This window comes from Panthera uncia, chromosome B1, assembly GCF_023721935.1.
Source record: "Panthera uncia isolate 11264 chromosome B1, Puncia_PCG_1.0, whole genome shotgun sequence".
NCBI lineage: Eukaryota > Metazoa > Chordata > Mammalia > Carnivora > Felidae > Panthera > Panthera uncia.
Window position 1 is genome coordinate 16,256,503 of NC_064811.1, and position 20,752 is coordinate 16,277,254.

Sequence of the window (20,752 nt, forward strand, 5' to 3'; positions counted from 1 at the left end):
CACCTCAAAGCTGAATGAAAGACTGTACTTGACTTGACTGGAATTTAATGCAGATTCATTTATGTTACAAGATTTTGTCTTAATTATAAGATAGGGTCTTTAGAATATTCTTCATGTTGTAGTTAGAACAGTACAGTCACTATGTCAGAATGGATATTTATGTGTATTATACAATGTGAGTGATTAAGGGTATTCTGCATATAGAATGTGTTCAAGAGAGGCTTGTAGAAAAAGTTGATAGATAATTGACCTAACACTCTATCCTTTGCACCAAATTCTTTGCCATTGCCATCATGCTTTAAATGTCCAGGAAGTTAAAGTTATAGACCAGGATATAAAGCCTTGTGGCCTGCATTTGACCTGCAGCTTTGTGACTTACTGGTTGAGTAACCTTGAGCCAAGTTACTTAGCCTCTGCAAGTGTAAGTTTTCTCATCTAAACTGAGAATAATAGTACCTACCTCAGAGGACTATGGTGTAGAGTAACAAGATATTACTGTGGTAATACAATGCTATGCACAGTTTTATAGTATATCATGTTTAACACTTGCCTTACATATAGGTAATCTTCAATAAAGCAAGACATTAATATTATTTATCATTATTTAATCTTATGGATTAAAAAAGATAATAACCCCAAATCACATGACTGTCAAAAGGCAAAACTGTGATCAGAATCCAAGCAAAATAACTCTAGATTCTCTGTGAGAATATACTGCCTCTGAATATACTAAGTCCTCTTCCTTAGTCACTTCTTAGACATTAATATTCTTGAGATAAAGCACATATTAACTATAAAACACCCTAAAGAAATTCAAATAATATAAATATTCCCTGTATTCCATTTTTTTTTTAATTTTTTTTCAACGTTTTTTGTTTATTTTTGGGACAGAGAGAGACAGAGCATGAACGGGGGAGGGACAGAGAGAGAGAGAGACACAGAATCGGAAACAGGCTCCGGGCTCCGAGCCATCAGCCCAGAGCCCGACGCGGGTCTCGAACTCACGGACCGCGAGATCGTGACCTGGCTGAAGTCGGAGGCTTAACCGTCTGCGCCACCCAGGCGCCCCTGTGTTCCATTCTTAAGTGGCATAAAGAGTATGCTTCCATTTTATGATATCACCACATATTACGTTTATATATCTTAAACACTACAGTTAAGCAAAACTTTTCTGATAGTCCAAGTACACATCGGTTTTGGCATCCCATTGCATTTAGGAAAGCAGAATGCCAGAAGAATTAAAAAAGAGTCTGCTCTATGACTTTCAATTAAGCTATGTGAGACAGAAATAATTGCCCCCTTCCAGGCATCTCCAGCCCCTTGGTCCTCATTAGACAACATCCAATGTATACACAGTCAGTACTGTTTTCCAGTTGACCCAATTTATTAACAGACCCAACATACCCACACTTCTGTCAACAGTACAGGATAATTAAGAACTTGGGTTCCAAAAATCCATCTTTGTGTATATGGCTAATACCTTGTTTAGAACTCTTGGGGAAACTTGTATTACAGTATTGCAGATATATGATAAATAAAGCGAGCTGAATAAGTACACAAGAAATTCTAATGTGCATACATTCTACAAAAGACTTAGATTATCAGTTAATTTCTTTTTTTGTCTTTTTATTGAAGACCATTACCAATAAAAGTGATTTTTTTTTTCCCAAGCCATGTGTGTGATTGCATTTTTGTAAAATTTTGCCTTTGACTAAGGTTGGTAGAAGGGAGAAAGATGGTTCTTTCTTAATTCAGTAACTACCTCACCATGATTTAATGCATATTTGGATGAAAAGTAGGTATTTTCACAGCCCATTGTTGCATACAGAGATAATGAAATAGCTTTGCCATTAAAATTTTGATTCAATTTCTCCCTGGAATGCGTTAACAGAAAACCACTTTCATTTTTATAGCTGGAAAAGAGGCAATTTATTGTTGTGGGGTATTAGGAGTATTCCAAAGCCACATGAGTCGAGCTGCCTAAATTCTTCACTAAGAAGAGGGAGTTTAAAAATTCAAAACATTGGCTTTCTGTGATAGCCTCAAAACTTTGCTCAAGTTAAAACTATTATCTGTATGCATACTGACCTGGTATTAAGATTACTTACTTTGCTTAAAAAAAAAAAAAAAAAAGGAAAAACTTATGGAAATTTAACTGAATTACAAAAAACCAACAAACAGAACAAAACACCAAAACATAAAACTACTGACCTTTGTTAATAAATCATAACACGATGTGTTTATTTGTTATTAGAACTCCATGTAAGATTTGAGAAATTCTATCACAAGGATGCCTAAAATAGCAGTCCCAAATGTCAAAGTCTAGAGCTACAGGAAAGGACATTTCTCTATTCATTTGGAATACAATGAAAATCTCCCTGAGGTATGATGAATTATCCCACTATGGAAGAGGAAGAAAGACCAGTCTCATGGTTGCACTTCATATCAATTACAAAGTAGGCCATTGATACCTATTTCATAAGAAAGGATATGTATTATGTAAATGAACAATTTTAATTACCTGATACTCACAAACTTTTTGAAATGGAAAGTTCCATGGAGATTTTCAACTCCAGTTTTCTCAGTTTAGACAACAAAAGACGTAAAGTGGCTTATCCAAGGTTAGAAAACAAGCGTGTGGCAGGGGAGGGGTAAGAATCTGTATTCTTACTGTTGTTTCATTGTCTCATGTTAAATAATGTCACCTGCTAAACGCAACTCTTTTTTTGTTTATAAATATAAGCCATGGATGTATGTGTAGCGTTATGTGTTTATGCACATCACACATAGACTGGCACAGAAGGACCCAGGACATCCAGGACCTAATCCCCAGTTCTTCCACAAAGAATGAGAACTCAAAGTACTCCAAGACAACCAAATACAAATATTTGACTTTAATGTTACCAATTTATTCTGAAGTCCATTTACTCTCTCTATATTTAAAGCAAGATAGTAACTACATTATGCAGACATAGTATTATATGTGCCCTTGAGAACACAATGCATGTTGCATATACAATAACACACACAAAAAAAACTGCATTCTGAATGATAACTACATTGTAGAACAGTTATAACGTTACAAGAAAAGGTTTAATAGTTTAGGGGGAAAAATCAAAATCATCCTCACAGGGCTTTAAGTTAGGTCCAGATTTTTCTACTTACTATTCAAATTTATTTAATAGGACTCTTGAGCAGACAGAACGAAGAAAGGTGAAAGAAATCATTATCCCCAACCTAGGTATGTAAAATGGTGGGCAAGGAAGAAAATTCCTATGTGAAAATAAACCTGAATGAAGTGAGCATCAGTGCTGGTTTCTAAGAAAGCTCTAGAGAATCTGTTAGGAGGCTATTTTGATATTAAATACTGTTTACCATTTTCATTAATTAATATTGGGCTGTAACTTTAGAGTGTGCACATTCTGATCTATAAATTCACACTATATACAATAAAATATAACAATTCAGTCTATTCATTTGTTTTACATCTCCAGTAAGCAAAGTATGCGGTCAACTTAAATCTTGTTTTGAAGGTTTTTCTGATTCTCACATTCACTTGGGATATAAGTCCTATACAAACTTCGAAATGGAAAGCACTATTACTCTCTGTTTCAATCAAATTTTACAGATTAAATATAATTCATCCTTCAGGTGGTTATCAACGTTTTGCCATTTCAAAATGTTTTCTAAAAACAGTGGACACAAATCAGATATAAATTTTTACTGAAGTTTATGACAGAGCGCATTCTCTCCATACCATTAGTACAATATTAGCTTGGAAAATGCTGATAGGGTAAAATATAGATAGAATGCAAGAAAGAAACTGTTCATACGAATCAGTACAATTTGGAATGCAAGTAATAAAGAAAAGGAAAAACAAATAGTTTCTTAGAGGTTAGAAGCCTTTAGAAGAAGGAAACACCTGGTCTCGTTTGGGAGCGTGAATGTTTGTGCTCCTGAAACAAAACTAATATTACAGTAGATTTCATCCCCAAATCCACAGTAAAAGCCCTCAACAAAAGAGTTTCAAGAATGGGCACACACCATCTATAAAATCAGGTAAAACAAATCCCTCAATGTGGCTAGAAATACTGACACTATTTCATGTTCCTGTCAGACTCAGAATATAAAACAAAACACAACAAAAAACGTAAACAAACAAACAAACCCAAACTAGTCCATTAAAATGGGAGGTCCCTGTCACATTTGCCAGGTAAAATAACACATAGAAATGAACAGAGAAGCCAAAACAAGTGATTGCTTTTATAACAATGAACAAGATAAAGTCAATTTTAAAGAACTCTCCACACTTCCGGAATTTAGAAATTATCTTCTTTTTGGCACTATGAAAGTTTCCATCACAGAAGGCTCCAAGAAGTATTCTGCAAACTCACTTTAAAATTACTTTAGCAAACCTTGCTTTCCACCATCCCTTACCCCACAAGGAGTTACGGATGTAGGTTTCTGATAACCTACATCAGAGTGACACATATACTGTAATTTGATGTTTGCTATTTGTAAATGTAATCATGTCACATGTGGTAGTCTTTCTCTGGAGGGCTGGATTAGTTGTGGGTATAAATACATTTACAACATATTTGCATTTTTGCTCAAGTTTAAAATCTGAAGCAACAAGAATACCAAAGCATAGCCATGCCAAATATCACCCAAGGATGCTTTTGGAAATTGCTCTGACAACTTTAGAGAAACAGTTAACTAGCTGTATGCAAACATGCTCTCAAATGTGTTGCGAGCAATAAGAAAACAATAATCTAAATTTACTCAGATTCTCAAAGAAACATTTAATCCGGAAAAAATACAGGCAAGAACACACCTTATTTTTTTAAGAAAGAGATGATTGCTAAGGAGAATAGGAGAATGAGCCTCTGATGAATGTAAACAGCAAGACTTGAAATACATTGGCCGTTTGGAATCTGTGTTAAAGTCCTTCGTAAGTTGGGGACTCTTCCCCTTAGCCTCTACGTTGAAATGTGAAAAGGTAATATTATAAATACTTCTCAAGACAACCTTACAAAAAGCTTGTCATTCTTAGGCTCTAATCTTAAACCATAAGAAATGATAATAAACGTCTATTTTCATTTGATGAATGCATTTGCCTAGCAACAACAACAGCAGAAAAAAAAACCCAGACCTTACAACATACTCAAATAAAATTGCTGATGCAATAAAAGGGGATATTAGATTAAACAAACTCTAACATCAATATGGACTAGATGCTCTCAATATAACAGACATACCAATCAGTAACCTTTAATTTCCTCAATTTTGGTTTCCACATTTTGATTCAAAGTGGTTCTCAGAGTCTTAATGTTCTGCTCTGAAAACATTACTGAAACTTACAAAAAGTTTATTTTATTCATCTTCCCTACTCTGAAAGACCTGCCTGTCTGCCTGTCCATCCCAGAGTAACATTTCTCTGATCTCATTTCAGGTGCCCTTTACATTCACTTAAGAAATTTTTATTGCAAAACAGAGAATTTTTAGAAGTCACTAAAAAGCACTCCCTTACCTTCTAAACCTGCTTCAATCAGCCCAAACTGTTCCAATAATTTAACAAAAAGCACAATGACGATCAGAACTGCTATCATTTCAAGCCCTTCCAAGTTCATGGTCAGCTAGGTCATGGTCCGACCACAGCCAGTGAGAAGTGCTCCTCTGCCTGGCTTTCTTTGTAAAGCCATTAAACTACATTAAGAAGGCTACTGCCAGAGGAGAAGGGGAGGAGGAGAGGTTGAGAGAGAGAGAGAGAGAGAGAGAGAGAGAGAGGATGAGAGAGAGAGAGAGAGAGAGAGAGAGAGAGAGAGAGAGAGAGAGAGGCGAGATGGAGAGGCTGAGAAAAAGGGCGTGAATAAGAGAAATGCATCCATCCTGTCTACTGTAGCAGAGGCCAGAAGTGGCAGCCGGATTAAGTGGGGCCTGTCGGAATTATCGGCTTCCTTGTTATCACTCTTACACAGAGAGACAGTCACGCATGAAGTAACGCGCAGATCACCCGAAGACCCCGAGGTCACCAGGACGGTCCCGAGGAAAGACGACGCGCACGGCAGTGATGGCTCCGCGGCTCCAGGACCCGCGCTCCCGCTGGTGGCTTTGTTGGGCTGGTCAGTTGCCTTGGAAACGGAAACTAAGCAAGGGCAGGACTCCCATTGCAGACAGCCACCAAGCTCGGCATCTTGAAATAGGAAGAAAAAGCCTGAAAATGCCGAGAGGTAGAGTGACAGCTTGGATTCGGCTGCTTCAGAAACACTGTTTACTAGTCAGGAAAAGCAAGTGTGTGTTTTGCCCCAACTAGCTGAGTGCGGAGAGAAATGGGGCTTTAGAGAGTCGTTCAGGATTTACTTTCTTCTCAAAGAGATGCCTTATGCTAGGACTCGATCTGAGTCACTGTGAACTAATATTCTCACTTGAATAATACCTATCATACTGTGTCAAAGCCTGAGTATAATAAACTAATAAATATCCCTAATATTTGTAAATTTTAGACTTTAGCAGTTATCTTATGCATTAGCCCATCGCTATTCGATATGACAAAATATATACTTCTTTACAATGTGTACTTCCTATGCTTGTTTTTTTTTTTTTTAATTGATATAGATAAATTTAGAGCCAGAAAAAGTTTGAGAACAACAACCAAAAAATCAGAAACAAAACTTTGGCGTTTCTGTCTTTATCTTGCACAATCATTTCATTCCCCTTCCACCCCATTACTGCCCATATAGATCAGGCCTACGTTAAAATACAGAACTTAAAAACAAAAACAAAAACAAAAACAAGAGTTAGAAAGCATCTCAGAAAGCCAATTCATAGATGAACAAAACTGAGGGCCAAGAAAGAGCACGGAAGGGCAGACAAAAGCAGGACACGGTAGAATTCAGGTGTCCCTAACTGCTGGTTGGCTTTTAAGGCAACGTAGTATAATGGTTCAGAGTCTGGACTCCAGAGCCAGAATGCCTAGATCACATGTATTACCCTTTTTAGCTGTGCAACCTTGGACAAGTTACTTAACATCTCCATGCCTTAATCTGCTCATCTGTATAAAAGGTGATGATGATAGCATCTTTCTCATGGGACTGTTGAGGGACTTAATGAGTAATACTTCCAGAACAGAGAGAGTGTTCAATCACTACCAGTTCTTATTTTTATCACAAGTCTCTCCACGCTCGATTCATACCACACAGGGTTGCCAAAGTAGTCACTCTAGGATGTAGCCCTCATCTTATCAAACCCTTAATCAAACAAACCCTTAATCAAACCCTTAATCAAACACCTTCCATGGGATTAGTCGCCTACTGAAAAACAGTCCAAGTTCTTTTGAACAGCATCCTGGTCCTTCTATGATCTGAGACCAGCTGGAAAATCGCACCTCATGGGCACTACTTCTGTATATCACCCTACCTGACAGCTCAGCTTCCTTCTCCCAAACTCACTCTGAGCTTCTCCGTCTCCAGCCTTTGTTCAAAAACACGGTATCTATCTGGAAAGTCCTTTCTCTGCCTGTCAAGTTACTAAAACTCTCCCAGAAAACTTCAAGCAGAATTGTAGGAAAGCTCTTCTTTTTTGTGTGTGTTTTTACAGTACCTTTTCCTCTTATGATACGTTATATTACAGTCGAGCACACATCTTCACAATTTAAGAGTAAGCTTCTAGAAGGCAGAAATCATGCCTTCTTTACCTTTATGTTCCTCACATGCCTCCGCGGAAGGCACTTTATAGTTCACAGACATATGGAATGGAATAGATACATGTTGGATAACAACAGTCACTATTAATTGGGTAATTACCATATACCAGATCCTTTACATACATTGCTTTTCCCTCTTAGCCACTTGGAAAACAGGCATAATTAGATAAGATTTATAGAGAAGCACTAAGCCTCAGAGAGTTTAAATAGCAGGCTCAAGGTCATACCACTGGTGAGTAATAGGACCAAGATTCAAACTCTGATCGTTCAACTCAAAGCCCAATATTTTTCCCATTATTCTACACAGCTTTAAACCAATTAAAAACCCAAACATCGGCACAAATAGTTGTCAGCCCAGAAATGCAGGTTGTACCCAAAATGATCCTTGCAAACTATTCTGTGACATTCTAATTAATCCACCAGCCCCTATAACTTTGCAACATAAGAAGTTTCCAAACTAGTAGTTAAGTGAATTCCTGGACCCTTCTTCCTGCTTTTTCACAGGATTATCATTACTTAAACATATATCACCTCTGGTCTCCAGAGGGGCTTGTTCTATGTTTTTTCTACCCAAGGGAACCCAGTAGAGCCCTTCAGCTTGCACTGTAAATGAAAGCCAATGATCAGGTCCTTTATGTTCATATTTAAAATTGATGTCCTGGCAACAAAATCAAAACTACACACGTGGCATTACATCAGACTGAAAAGCTGCTGCACCAAAAAGGAAACCATCAACACATGAAAAGGCAAACTACATAATGGGAGAAAATATTTGCAAATCATATATCTGATAAAGGGTTAATATCTCAAAAACGTAAGAAAGTCATACAACTAAATAGCAAAAGAAAGAGAAGAAAGATAGAAAAAAACCCAAATAACTTGATTAAAAAAATGGGTAAAAGTCCTGAATAGACATTTTTCCAAAGGAGACATACAGATGATCAACAGGCACATGAAAAGATGCTCAACATCATTAATTACCAGGCAAATGCAAAGGAAGACTTCAGTGAGGTATTACCTTACACCCGTTAGGACAGGCATTATCAAAACGATAAAAGATAACGAGTGTTGGCAAGGATGTGGAGAAAAGAGAACTTTTGTGCACTGTCGGTGGGAATCTAATTGGTGGTGCCATGACGGAAAACACTATGAAATTTCTTCTAAAAATTAAGAATAGAATCACCACATAATTCAGCAATCCCTGTTTTGGGGTACATATCCAAGGGAAATGTAATCAGTTCATCAGCACCTGCACTCTCATGTTCATTGCATCATTACTCACGATAGCCAAGACACGGCAACAACCTAAGAGTCTGTTGATGGATGAATGGAGAAAATGTGATAAGCATGCACACACACACACACACACACACACACACACACACACTGCCAAGCACTGAGCTAAGCACATTGGCTGTCCTGCCCTCACAACAACTCCTTGAAGAAGATCCAGATTTCATTGTCACAGATGAAGAAACAGAGCCTTGGGAAGAGTTGGTACATTGTTCCACGTCCCAAAGCATCAGAAACCATTCAGGCTGGTAGCTGTATACTGACTTTCAGGACCTTCCCCATGACTTGATAGCAACCAGGTATACACTAAGAACTTGATAAATGCTTCCCTTCACTAACATATAAACATCACTGAGGTAAGTAGCCAACACTTTATTAGGAGCTTTGAAAAGACTGCTTGCCCTTCCTGGATTGATGCAATTTTAGATGCAAGTGCCCCAGCCCTGAGAGTGGAGTGGGGAGGGATGGAGGTGATGCAGAAGTGAGAGAAGGGAACGCTGGCATGACAATTTGCCAAAAGCTTCTGCATGGCATTCTCTCAAGAAACTAATGAGGAGGGTGAGAGGCAGATTCAGTCTCACTGCTTGAAAGAGGGTTCAACAAAACAACGTTGGGGAGTTGCTCAATGTCTACTGTCACACAAAGATTTCCTTGGCCTGGCCCCAGAAAAATAAACACACTTAATTAGAGACACTTTTGCACTTCAGAGCATATCACTAAAGTGCAGTTTATTCAAAATCACCAGTTCCTGGCAGAAATGAACCCATTTCTGCTTTGTTTTCTGCAATATGTCTTTTGGAAGGAAAACAATATTTCCTTCTAAAATGAGAGATGAGGCTGCCCTTTTGTGAACTAAGGCAGAGAAGCAAGAGATTCTGCTTATTTGTAGTTTTTATTATTGCAGGTTGGGGATGGTATTAACTGGAGGGAAAGGGGAGAAAGGCTTCTCCATACCCTAGTCTCAGAGCCTCAATTAGTTGGCCTGGTCAAAACTAAACTTCATTCCATTTATTTCTGATTATTTGTCATTTATTTATTTGTTAGATTTTTGGTCTAGGTACCATACAAGGGTGTATGGGCAATAAAAATCCTCTCCCCTGTCTTTGCAAAGCTTAAAAATCTACTAAAACAAAATTTAGATGATAATAGCTAATATTGTTAGGAAAATCTATTTGACACAGAATAGTGAACTAAGCTCTTTATATGGATTCTTTCACAGCATCCTCATATACACCCTATGAGATGGGTGCCATTTTCGTTTCCATTTTACAGGAGGACATTGAGGAACAGAGGGTTTAGTAGATCATACCAGGAAATATCCAACCCAGGATTTAAACTCAGGGCTGACCCCAGAGATCATAATCAGATAGTGTTTTAAGTATAAATGTAAATAAATAAAATCCATGGCAGCATCTGGTGGAAGCATTTAAGCAAATATGGAAAGTACCACTTAGGTTTGAGTGGCAGTGGGAGGTTGGAGAATGGAACCGAGATCAACTTTACTGCATAGGGCTTACACCATACACATATTAGGTGGTGACTTTTTTTTTCTTTTCCACAGCAAGGGCAGTCTGCATTGCATGACCCCTGGGGAATAAGACTAGTCTTGGCAGAGAACTTGCCCAGAGCCTGGAAAATACTCAAAGCTAGCCATTTCACTTGTCCCAATGCCCTCATGACATTTCTTCTCTCAGTTTTCAGGCCATCTCCCATTCTGACATGCAAAATGAGCACCCTTTGCCTGCCTCTAACTCATTTCCCTTCTTTGGTAGTTATTTGATCCACAAGAAGCCTGGCTAAATCCTGTGACTGAGTGAATAGGGAGGTTATTTGGATTTTCAAAATGAGCTGAAGTAAAACCAAGCAGCAAGGCATCAAATGAGGAATTTATTTCAGTAATAATGTGAAGGAATAATGACCCACATTCATGGAAGTGGAAGGATAATGCAGAGGTTAGGAGCATGCTTGAGTTCAAATCCCAATTTTGCCATTTTAGAGCTCCATGACTTTGGGCAACTTGCTGAGATGATTCATGCAAAGCACTCAGGACAGACACTGGCACATTGTAAATGCTCAATAAATGGTACCTATTATTGTTAATATTTATTGAGTCCTTGTCACATATCAAGTACTGTTCTTTTTTTTAAATTTTTAAAAAATGTTTATTTATTTTTGAGAGAGAGAGACAGAGTACAAGCAGGGGAGGGACAGAGAGAGAGTAGGAGCCACAGAAACCAAAGCAGATTCCAGGCTCTGAGTTGTTATCAGCACAGACCGGACACGGGGCTCAGACTCAGGAACTGTGAGATCATGACCTGAGCTGAAGTCTGACGTTTAACCCACTGAGCCACCCAGGATCCCCTCAAGTACTGTTCTAATTGCTTTCCGTGAATTATCTCAATAAATCCACAGAACAACTTAATTAGCTAAATACTGTTATTATTTCTAGCCACGATGTGGATAAGAAGTTGTGAGGTGTCTTCAGGTGAGTTGGGATTCTAAAGAAAACACACTGCTCACATTCACCCATCAAGATTACCACCATCTTCACCACAAGTAATATAGGAATAATTTATCCATTTATAATGAACTTGGCTTTTAAATAACTCTTCTTAAGAAAACTACTATCCAGGTATCCCTGTTGCAAATTATATATATAGATAATTTTATATATATATATATATATATATATATAGTTATATATATATAATTATCTATATTATCTATATAATTATTATCTATATTATTATATATCTATATTATTATAATTATTATATATTATTATATATTATATATTATATATATTATATATCTATATATTATTATATTATCTATATAATTATCTATATTAAGATGATATATTAAGATTAGGATCTATTATATATATAATTTTATATATATATAGTTATATATATATAATTATATATATATAATTTTATATATATATATATAATTATCTATATATATATATATATCTATCTATATATATATAGTTATATATATAAATACACACACACACACACATACATACATACACACACAGCATTGAAATAACTTTCCTGGGCACTGGTTTTTGACAACATCTTAGTCACCTTCCCTTCTGGAACGCTCCACATAACGAACAGATACAGTGATGTGTCAGTGTATCATCAGACTACAGACTCTACTCAGGTTCATCTGTGTTTTCTAAGGGTTCTGTCATCTGCTGAGGAAATTCCCCTTCAAGGACATATTCTCCTCCGTCAGTCTCATCAACTCCACCGATGCATCACACTCAACATTCCATGATTAGGCAATGTCCTCAGTGGTAAAGAAGCAACATTATACCAGGCTTCACCAGACAACGTTGACCTCAGGATGAATAGCAGAAGCAATCTACTAAGTGGCTGAAGGTAGTTGAAAGGAGGAACAATAGGCAGTGATTCAGATACACTGTGAAGCTGTACCTTAGCGCATCTTTACAGGACTGAGGGTAAATGGGGGAAGTTGTAAATAGTAGTGATAGTATCCAGCAATGGCAAGAAAGAACAGGGAGCTGCTATATGTATATATTAACTGGTGGTGCTCAAAATTTAGCGTGCATCAGAATTACTTAGAGATCCTCTAAAAAGTGAATCCTCATGGGGTGCCTGGGTGGCTCATTCGGTTAAGCATCTGACTCCAGCTCAGGTCATGATCTCAGGGTTTCTGAGTTTCAGCTCACATCAGGCTCTGTGCTGACAGCTCAGAGTCTGGAGCCTGCTTCAGATTCTGTGCCTCCCTCTCTCTGCTCCTCTCCCACTTGTGCTTTCTCTCTCTCTCTCTCTCTCTCTCTTTCTCTCAAAAATAATAAACCAAAAAAAAAATTAATCCTCAGACTTTCCCCAGAGATTCTGATTTAGTAGGTCTTGGGTACAGCCCATGAATCTCCTTTTCAATCAAACATTTCAATGATTCTAATGCAGGACTTCTCTGGACCACACCATGAGAAACACTGCATTAATCTGCTCAAACACTCTCACCCAGTAAGTAACACAGCCTCCAGGAAGACATTTCCCCAGCTTATTAAAAACTAGCCGCGACTCACACCTTTCACAAATTCGTCATGGTTAAGAATAGATAGGCGCTCCATCAGTTTCTCAAACTTCTCTACAAAGTTTGTTCTTCTACCAGAAGTAAGATATTTTTAAATCGTTTGTGAACAGATACACGTTTCCATTCCATGTTGTCAAAGTATTGTTTGATGACTCATTCTCTGAATCCATCGCAAGTTTCTTTCACCAGGGAGCTTCAGATGCAACGTAAATGGAGAGAGGACGATAAACCTTTTCACGCTTCTCTGCGTTGCTACATATCCTAGTTCCTTTCTTGAATCTACCCCTAAACATCCCTCTTTTAGCTCCAAATGCAGGCACCTAAGTGAGGGACAAGACTGAGACACAGTCATCCTAATAACCCAGCAAAGTGAAATAAATAGCAATTGATGAATGCCGATGTTCGGAAGCGTGAAGCTGATTTAGATAAAGTAGATATTTTAGTTGGAAATCTAATAAAAAAACAAAACAGCAGCCACATGGAGCCTCTTCCCATAACTCCACTATGGATAATCTTTATCTAGATCAATACTGTAAAGTAACAAAAGACACAAACTTGTCTGATGCTTAACTCATTTATTAAGAAATTATCTAAGTCTCAGATAATTGAAACAGGATTAGTTATGTGATCATTAAACCCAGGGCAATTTCTACAGATTTTAGCCCTGCTTAACGGAAATCTTAGCGGAGATATATATTTAGACAGATTTCATTCCAAATATTATTCCTTCCAACAAATTATTCCTCATTACAGTTGATATGTTGTATTTCCTCACAGTAATAGAGTATAAAAATGGTTTGTCATTTTCTTTCTCTGCACCAAAGAAATAAAAATATGAAAAATAATACACAACAATTTCCTTGACAATTATTCATGTTACTTTTATGTTGTAGTTTAATTACTAAAAACTCCAACTTAATTACTTTTTAATAAACTTGCCTTTCAAAAAGAATATTTCAAATACAATAGCCATAATATTTATATCATGCTAGAACCAAATTTTGTGCAATAATAAAGTGTATATTTCATGTGAAACACACATACAGACTTGCCATTAGTAGGACCACACTGAAAAGAAAAATTATCATCAATGTAATGGAAATATAGCTTCTTAAATAACAAAATGGCCCCAAAGAATGAAAGATTAACTTTTATAGATAACTGAATGCACACTATATTAAACGTATATATAGCCGTCAGCAGATTAAAACTTTTTTGAAGGGTCATCAAAACAAGTCTGTCAAGGGGTGCCTGGGTGGCTCAGTGGGTTAAACTCTCAAGACTTGATCTCAAGGTCTTAAAATCAAGCCTTTGGGCACTGTGCTGAGCTGCCCCTTCCCAACTTGTACCCCTGCGCACGTGTGCGTGCGTGTGCATACAACCTCTCTCTAAGAAAAAAAAAAAAGTCAGTCAAGCAATACCTGCTGGTTTTGAGGACAGCACCTCTCTGAACTGTGCCATTAGTACATGCATGTAGTAGGTTTCCACTGCTGAATGGTTAATGATTACAAACTGACTTAGACCAAGACAAATTTATATCTCACAGTTCTATGGATGAAGAGTCTGATCATGGGTTATCTGAGCCCTCTACACAAGCTTAAATTAAAGTTTAAGCTGAGGCTATGATCATATCTGAGGCTTTGTCGGGATCTGCTTTGAGACCACTGGTTGTTCACAGAATTCATTGCCTTGTGGATGCATGACTGAGGTCCCTGTTTTCTTGCTAGCTGTAGGAAAGGGACCACTCTCAGCCCCCAGAAACTGCTTTTGGTTCTTTGCTCTCTCTACAACATGGCAATTTGCTCTGTCACCGCTAGTGGGAAAATCTCTCTTATGTTTCAAATCTTGCTGACCTCTTTTCAGGGATAACTTGGTTAGATTAGGCTCATCTGTGATAGTCCCTCTTAGGATGATAAAATTCTGTTAATCCTCTTCCTCTTCTGACCTATCCACAGTCTACATTGTTGTCAGAGTGATAGAAGCATGTTATTCTCTGGCTTCGATTTTCAGTAGTATGTCACTGACTACAGAATGGAATCCCCAAACCATAGCAAGGCCCACAAAGTCCCTCCCAACCTTCTGAGGAGCTCTCCCGCCTCATCTCCTGACATATTTTCTTCACACCCTGTGTTCAAGTCATGCTGAACTATTGCTGTTGCCAAACTCTCAGGCCGGTTTCTCTAATCCCTCCCTTTTCCTTCTGAGAAATTCTTTTCCATCATTTAAGAATCAGCTTAAATGTTTTCACCTGAGTGGGGTCTCTCACAAGTCCCTTCCTCAACAAGATTGATCCCCTTCTTCTTTCTTCTTTGTACTTAATTATGATCATTTCAAGGTTTATGAGCTGGTTGACATAACTATCTCCTCTATGAAACTATGAGTGCTTGAGAGGAGGGATCATATCCATCCTTCTGTACTCAGTACTTATTCATGCGCTTGGGATACATTGGTTGATCAGTAAAAGTTATAGCAAAGAAAGGAGGATAGGAGGAGAGGAAGGAAAGAAGGAAGAAACAAATGGTATGCTACCTGTAGGGCAGGATTTAAGCCACATGCATAAGCCTCCAACAAAGAATCACCATATCTAGAACCCCACCGTTAATGATTTAATTTTTTTCACATTAAGTATTCCAGGGGTCCTAAAAAGAACTTAAATGGCAGAAAAAAATTAATCTCTAACACCTTAGTGTGAAAAGAGTTTCATTCATCACATCTGTGCAGGAAAAGTGAGACCACTGGAAACCTGACAACTTGATGCCTGATGACACTAATGCATGAAGAAGGAGATATTTTAAGAACCAGTCTCTTAGCAAGTATGAAGCTCATCCAATGGAATAGCTAGGCAAATTGGAAAATTCGGAGTGATTCTAAAACCATCCGGAGGTTTAAGACAATCACTGATCCACAAAATTGTGCCTTTTCCCCCTGTTTTCTATTAAATTTTTACTCTATTGAACAAATTTGTTTTCTTGAAATAATTATTTACTGGCCACTACCCTCACTTCATTGATGCAGCCTCCCAAACTTTTAAAGCAACTCTATAGTGGTCAGCTTCTGAACTGGGAATGACTAGCTTTCATATATTCCCTTTCTTTAGGACCCTCCCCACCCCCCCGCTTCATGTGGTAGTCTCCAGGGTAACATCAGTTTGCTCTTGTGATCTGTGCAGGCCTTCACTCTTTGTGGATGGCCAACCATTCCGGAGACACTGGAAAGGTGGCTCAGGCTTCTTGTGGGATGGAAATGTTTGTCATAAGCAAGAAGAAAAATTTGCATCTGATCTAGGTACTGAGTATTCACACTGCTTTTACAATATCTTGAATTTGGTCAAACTCAATTCAGATGCCAACAGTCCCTTTTTCATAATTTTTAAACCCTAATGATTTTAACATAAAATTAATCAACACATTTTTATTAATGAGCATGTGAGTCATTCTGATTATTTAACATATAACCATAAAAATATATTTGCTATTCAGTAACAAAAAAAAAACACTTTTAATCATTTTTATATGACTCTTTTTCCTTTGGAAGGAAAACACACACACACACACACACACACACACACTAATATTCATGGAAGAAATCAAATAGGAAAATAAATATTTCCATCAACCAGGTTTTTTTAACAATTAGATAATTTCAACAACCTGATAAATAAGCAAACATCCATTCTTATTATACATATAAAGGGAAGCTCTAACTATAAAAGATATAAAGTAAGTGCCAGTATGTGTCAGTATTCACTGTCAGGACTTGTGAATCCAATGGCGCCTCTACCCTTCAAAGAAGCCGTGTTGGGAAGTTATGCAGTGCTTCTAATGATGCTGCCCTTGCTCAAATATTTTGGAACTCCCCTTTGGGGAATCCCCTTTAAATTCTGGCTGCCATCAGGCCCAAACCTTTCAGTCCTCTGCATCAGTGAAAATGAGAACAGATGGCATTTTTAGAGCCATATCTTATTAGCAAGCTTTTCTGTAAATGGCGGGTGGCTCCCATGGTGGATGCCTGTGGGCCTTGGAGATGTGATGAGCATCTTGGCAGCTGCTTGAGCTTCACATGGTAGCTTCTTTGTCTCACCTCACCATGAACATCATATGTGGCTACCATCAACCATGGGCTCCTGAAGCTTGCTGTGGTTGGCCAAGGTTCCACCTGCAGATTGTTTCTGTGTGTGTTTAATCAATAGAACCTGGAGTCTTCCTGAACCTTACATGTATCCTCACTGCCATCAGTATGAAAAATAACTCAAGCTTTATCCAACTCACAGGAAGGCATAGCCTCTTTTCATAACATTTTGACTACTTTATGTCTTATAAACAGCATCACCAAAAAGGAAGATATGCAAGAGACGTAAAAGGACACAGAGGGCAACTTGGCTATTTTTCATTGGCTTACACAAATGTTTGCTAGGAAAGAAGGTTGAAATGCATGGTTAGAAGAAGCCTTTTGTGTTATCATTGAACTTCAATTATGTACTACCCATGCCTACATTACCTGGGGCAATTAGAAGTTCACAGCATCATTGTGAGTCAGGGTGATCCTAATAATTTCTTGCTACCCAGGGTAGAAATGAGCCTCTACAATTCTATTCTACTTGGAAAAGGCATCTTACATTCATCATTCACTTAAGCTCCTGACTTTGAAAGTTTGAAATGGGATTTTGAAAAGGTCATTTTTCTATATATTTTATCAGTTATTTGCTTTTATATTTCTTGAGACTTATGCATTGTGTATCAAAGTACTTTGTTACTGTTGTAGCACCAAATAGCGGAAGAAAAAAAAATGACACATTCTTCTGTGACTTTTTTTCTTTCTAAAACCCTGTTACTTTTGTACTGCTCCCTGATATGTGTCCTTAGTAACTGCAAGTTTATACATGAACTTGGGATTCATTTTCTGAAAGAGCCTGGGCATACAGAGGAGCTTATTTTTCTCTTCATGTAGATAATCTTGTAATTTTATAAGGTTAGCAAAAAACCTTCACAAGGTTATATTTTTCCTGGACATCAGAAATATGAAGAGTCATTCAATCAGGAATTGTTTAGAAAAAAAAAAATATATATATATACACACGTATACATATATATATATATACATGTATATACATATACATGTATACGTGTGTGTTCGTATATATATGTGTGTGTATATATATATATAGATATATAGATATATATATATACATACATACGTATGTAGACATACATACGTATGTATGTATATATATATATCTGCTTTCAGAGCAAAGCCCACTTCGGATCCTGTCTACCCCTCTCTCTGCCCCTCATGTTCTCTCACTCTCTCTTTCTCAAAAATAAGTAAATGTTAAAAAAAAATGAACTCTGAAATATTATGAATTTGATAATGGCTGTGCACACCTGGGAAGAATGAGGCACAACTCCAAGTAGATGGCATACCAGAGCAATTTGAAGACAGAATTGATAAGTCAGAAAAAAACTTCATTAAAATACATTCACAGAGGTACATATTCTAATGTGGTACTCAGGGCCTGCTCTATTCACAGGCAAAAGGAGGAAAATCAAAACAAAAGTCTAAGGGTCCAAGGCCGACCGGCTTCCCAGGATCTACCAGGCACTGTTCATTCTTTGCACTTTCGGACTGGCTTCCGTTATAGCTTTGATCTCCTGGTTCTATTTGCATGTAGCTGCATCAGTCATAGGTGAAGTAAAGGGGGATACAAGGTGCAGAAAGCCAACAGACCGACATAGGATATAGTGTGGAATGAGCCTTGTCTGAAGCCACACTGTGATCTCATGATACAGTTGTAACTAGTTTCTCTCTTATATCTAAATCCACTGTTTACCTCTAATACCTGCCTCTCAATTGCCAGATTTTTCTTTCTGTTTAGGAAATCCCCAAATGCTGGCTGCCTCCCTGGATCTCTGGAGATTGCCTTCTCCTCAATGCCCCACTGTGGTATTCTAGCTATTTACCCAATAATGAGCCTCGTGGCCTCTTACAAAATTTGCTTGAATCACCTAGTAACCTGTTAATTATCAGTGCACAGGAGATAGTCATGTCCCCATCAAGGCGAACTCTTTAATGTCCATGGTGAAGTCAGACAAGCACTGTCTTCTACCATTTACCTAGGCATAACCAGATACACATAGGCACACAAATATCAGTTAAAAGTCTGTGTCACAGCCATCTGCCCAGTTCCAGTGGAAAAAATAACACTTTTGAGTGTTGCTTTTTTCAAGAATGATTGTGTCATATTAATGGATAGCAAAATCAACTTAATGAGTTCATGATCCTCAATTTAGAATTGAGTACACTAGGAAAGAAAATGGAATCCTTGTCTTAGGATACATAAATCTTCAGAAGTAGAATGGGTCAGTAGTATCTTGTGAAATTCTTTTCTAATTGTTTTCATGTGTGTTCTGGGTCATGCTAAAAAATACACTTCTTATTGTAGTTCATGATCAAATAGTTTTATAAGCCATATATTAGAGCTCTTGGAGAGCAAGGCACTGTATCTACAAAACACCTTAATGAAATTACAAATTTGTGACCTGAGATGGATCACACATTAAACCAGTCCTTCCTTATAGACACAGTGACAAATGCAATTTCATCTGATAAGCTTGTTATTTTCAAGAAAGCAGATAAGCAGAACTCCAAAGGAATGGGAATCTAAATGAGTACATTTTGATGTCAAGATAAAGAAATAATAAAGCCTGTGTATGAACAGTACACTGGGCTAGTTTCAGCCTGGAGGTGCCTAAGTAGGCAGGGGCTAACATAATTAGGGCACCTGGAGCCTGGAGGAATGACATGCTGAGACCAGAGGGAGGGACTTGGCAAAGGGTGCTGAGCATGTGCAATGACTCCACTGTTAATGAGTCACGTTCAACAGCACTGGTAAAGAACAATGATCACAGTACCTTATATCTGTCCATATGCCCACATTTTTCAGAGCATTGTCACACATGTTATTTTATTCTCATGAGAAGGACTGGAACTTGGATGAAATAAATGAGGCGCACTTTAAGGGGGTACTCATTCTTCAGGGTCCTGCAAGTGCTCTGTGCACTTTGCTCACCTCACACTGGTCCAGGATCTTTTCATGAGAACAAACATTATTAATTCTGTGTTAGATATTAGGAACTCTAGTCACACAGAATTTAAGTGCACGTGTCACAAACAGCATTGAATCTGGGTTTAAACCCTTGTCCCTCTGCCTCCTGGGAAAAAGTGCATTTTTTAATCTACTTCAGACAACCTCAGTAAAGACTTTTCTGCATGAATTTGCAAAGCAATCAATTGGCAAGACAAAGAACCATACTATACTTGTTTGTCATGAAATGTTTGTTCAGAGGAAAAGAAATGGCAAAATTCAGCCAGTGAGTTTTCAGCCCCAATTGGAGTCCTGTGTTAAATTTGAGGCATTTCCATTCCAGAAAGATGAAGACAAATTGGAAACCATTTAGGGAATAATAAAAGTAAAAAAAAAAAAAAAGATTAGGGAAAAGAAAGGTTTGATTTATGAGGCCAGATTAAAGGAGATACATGCATATTATTTGGCTAACTGACAACCAGGGGATAGGATAAGAATCTACAAATATTGGGAGGATAAAAATATGGGTGATACAAAGGACTTCTAAGTACATACTAGACAGAACTAGCAGGAATGGACAGGAAGAAAATGTGAAACTGTAG

At 37.7% G+C, this 20,752-nt stretch overlaps 1 protein-coding gene across 1 annotated transcript in view; it reads right to left on the reverse strand.

The window, feature by feature from the left end:
• The window catches only part of KCNIP4 (potassium voltage-gated channel interacting protein 4), a 383,077-nt gene extending 377,447 nt beyond the window's left edge, over window positions 1-5,630 (reverse strand). The window contains exon 1 of the mRNA XM_049630384.1: window positions 5,531-5,630. Coding sequence (XP_049486341.1) covers window positions 5,531-5,630 — 100 coding nt within the window. The remainder of the gene's footprint in view (window positions 1-5,530) is intronic.
• Between the last annotated feature and the right edge of the window lie 15,122 nt (window positions 5,631-20,752).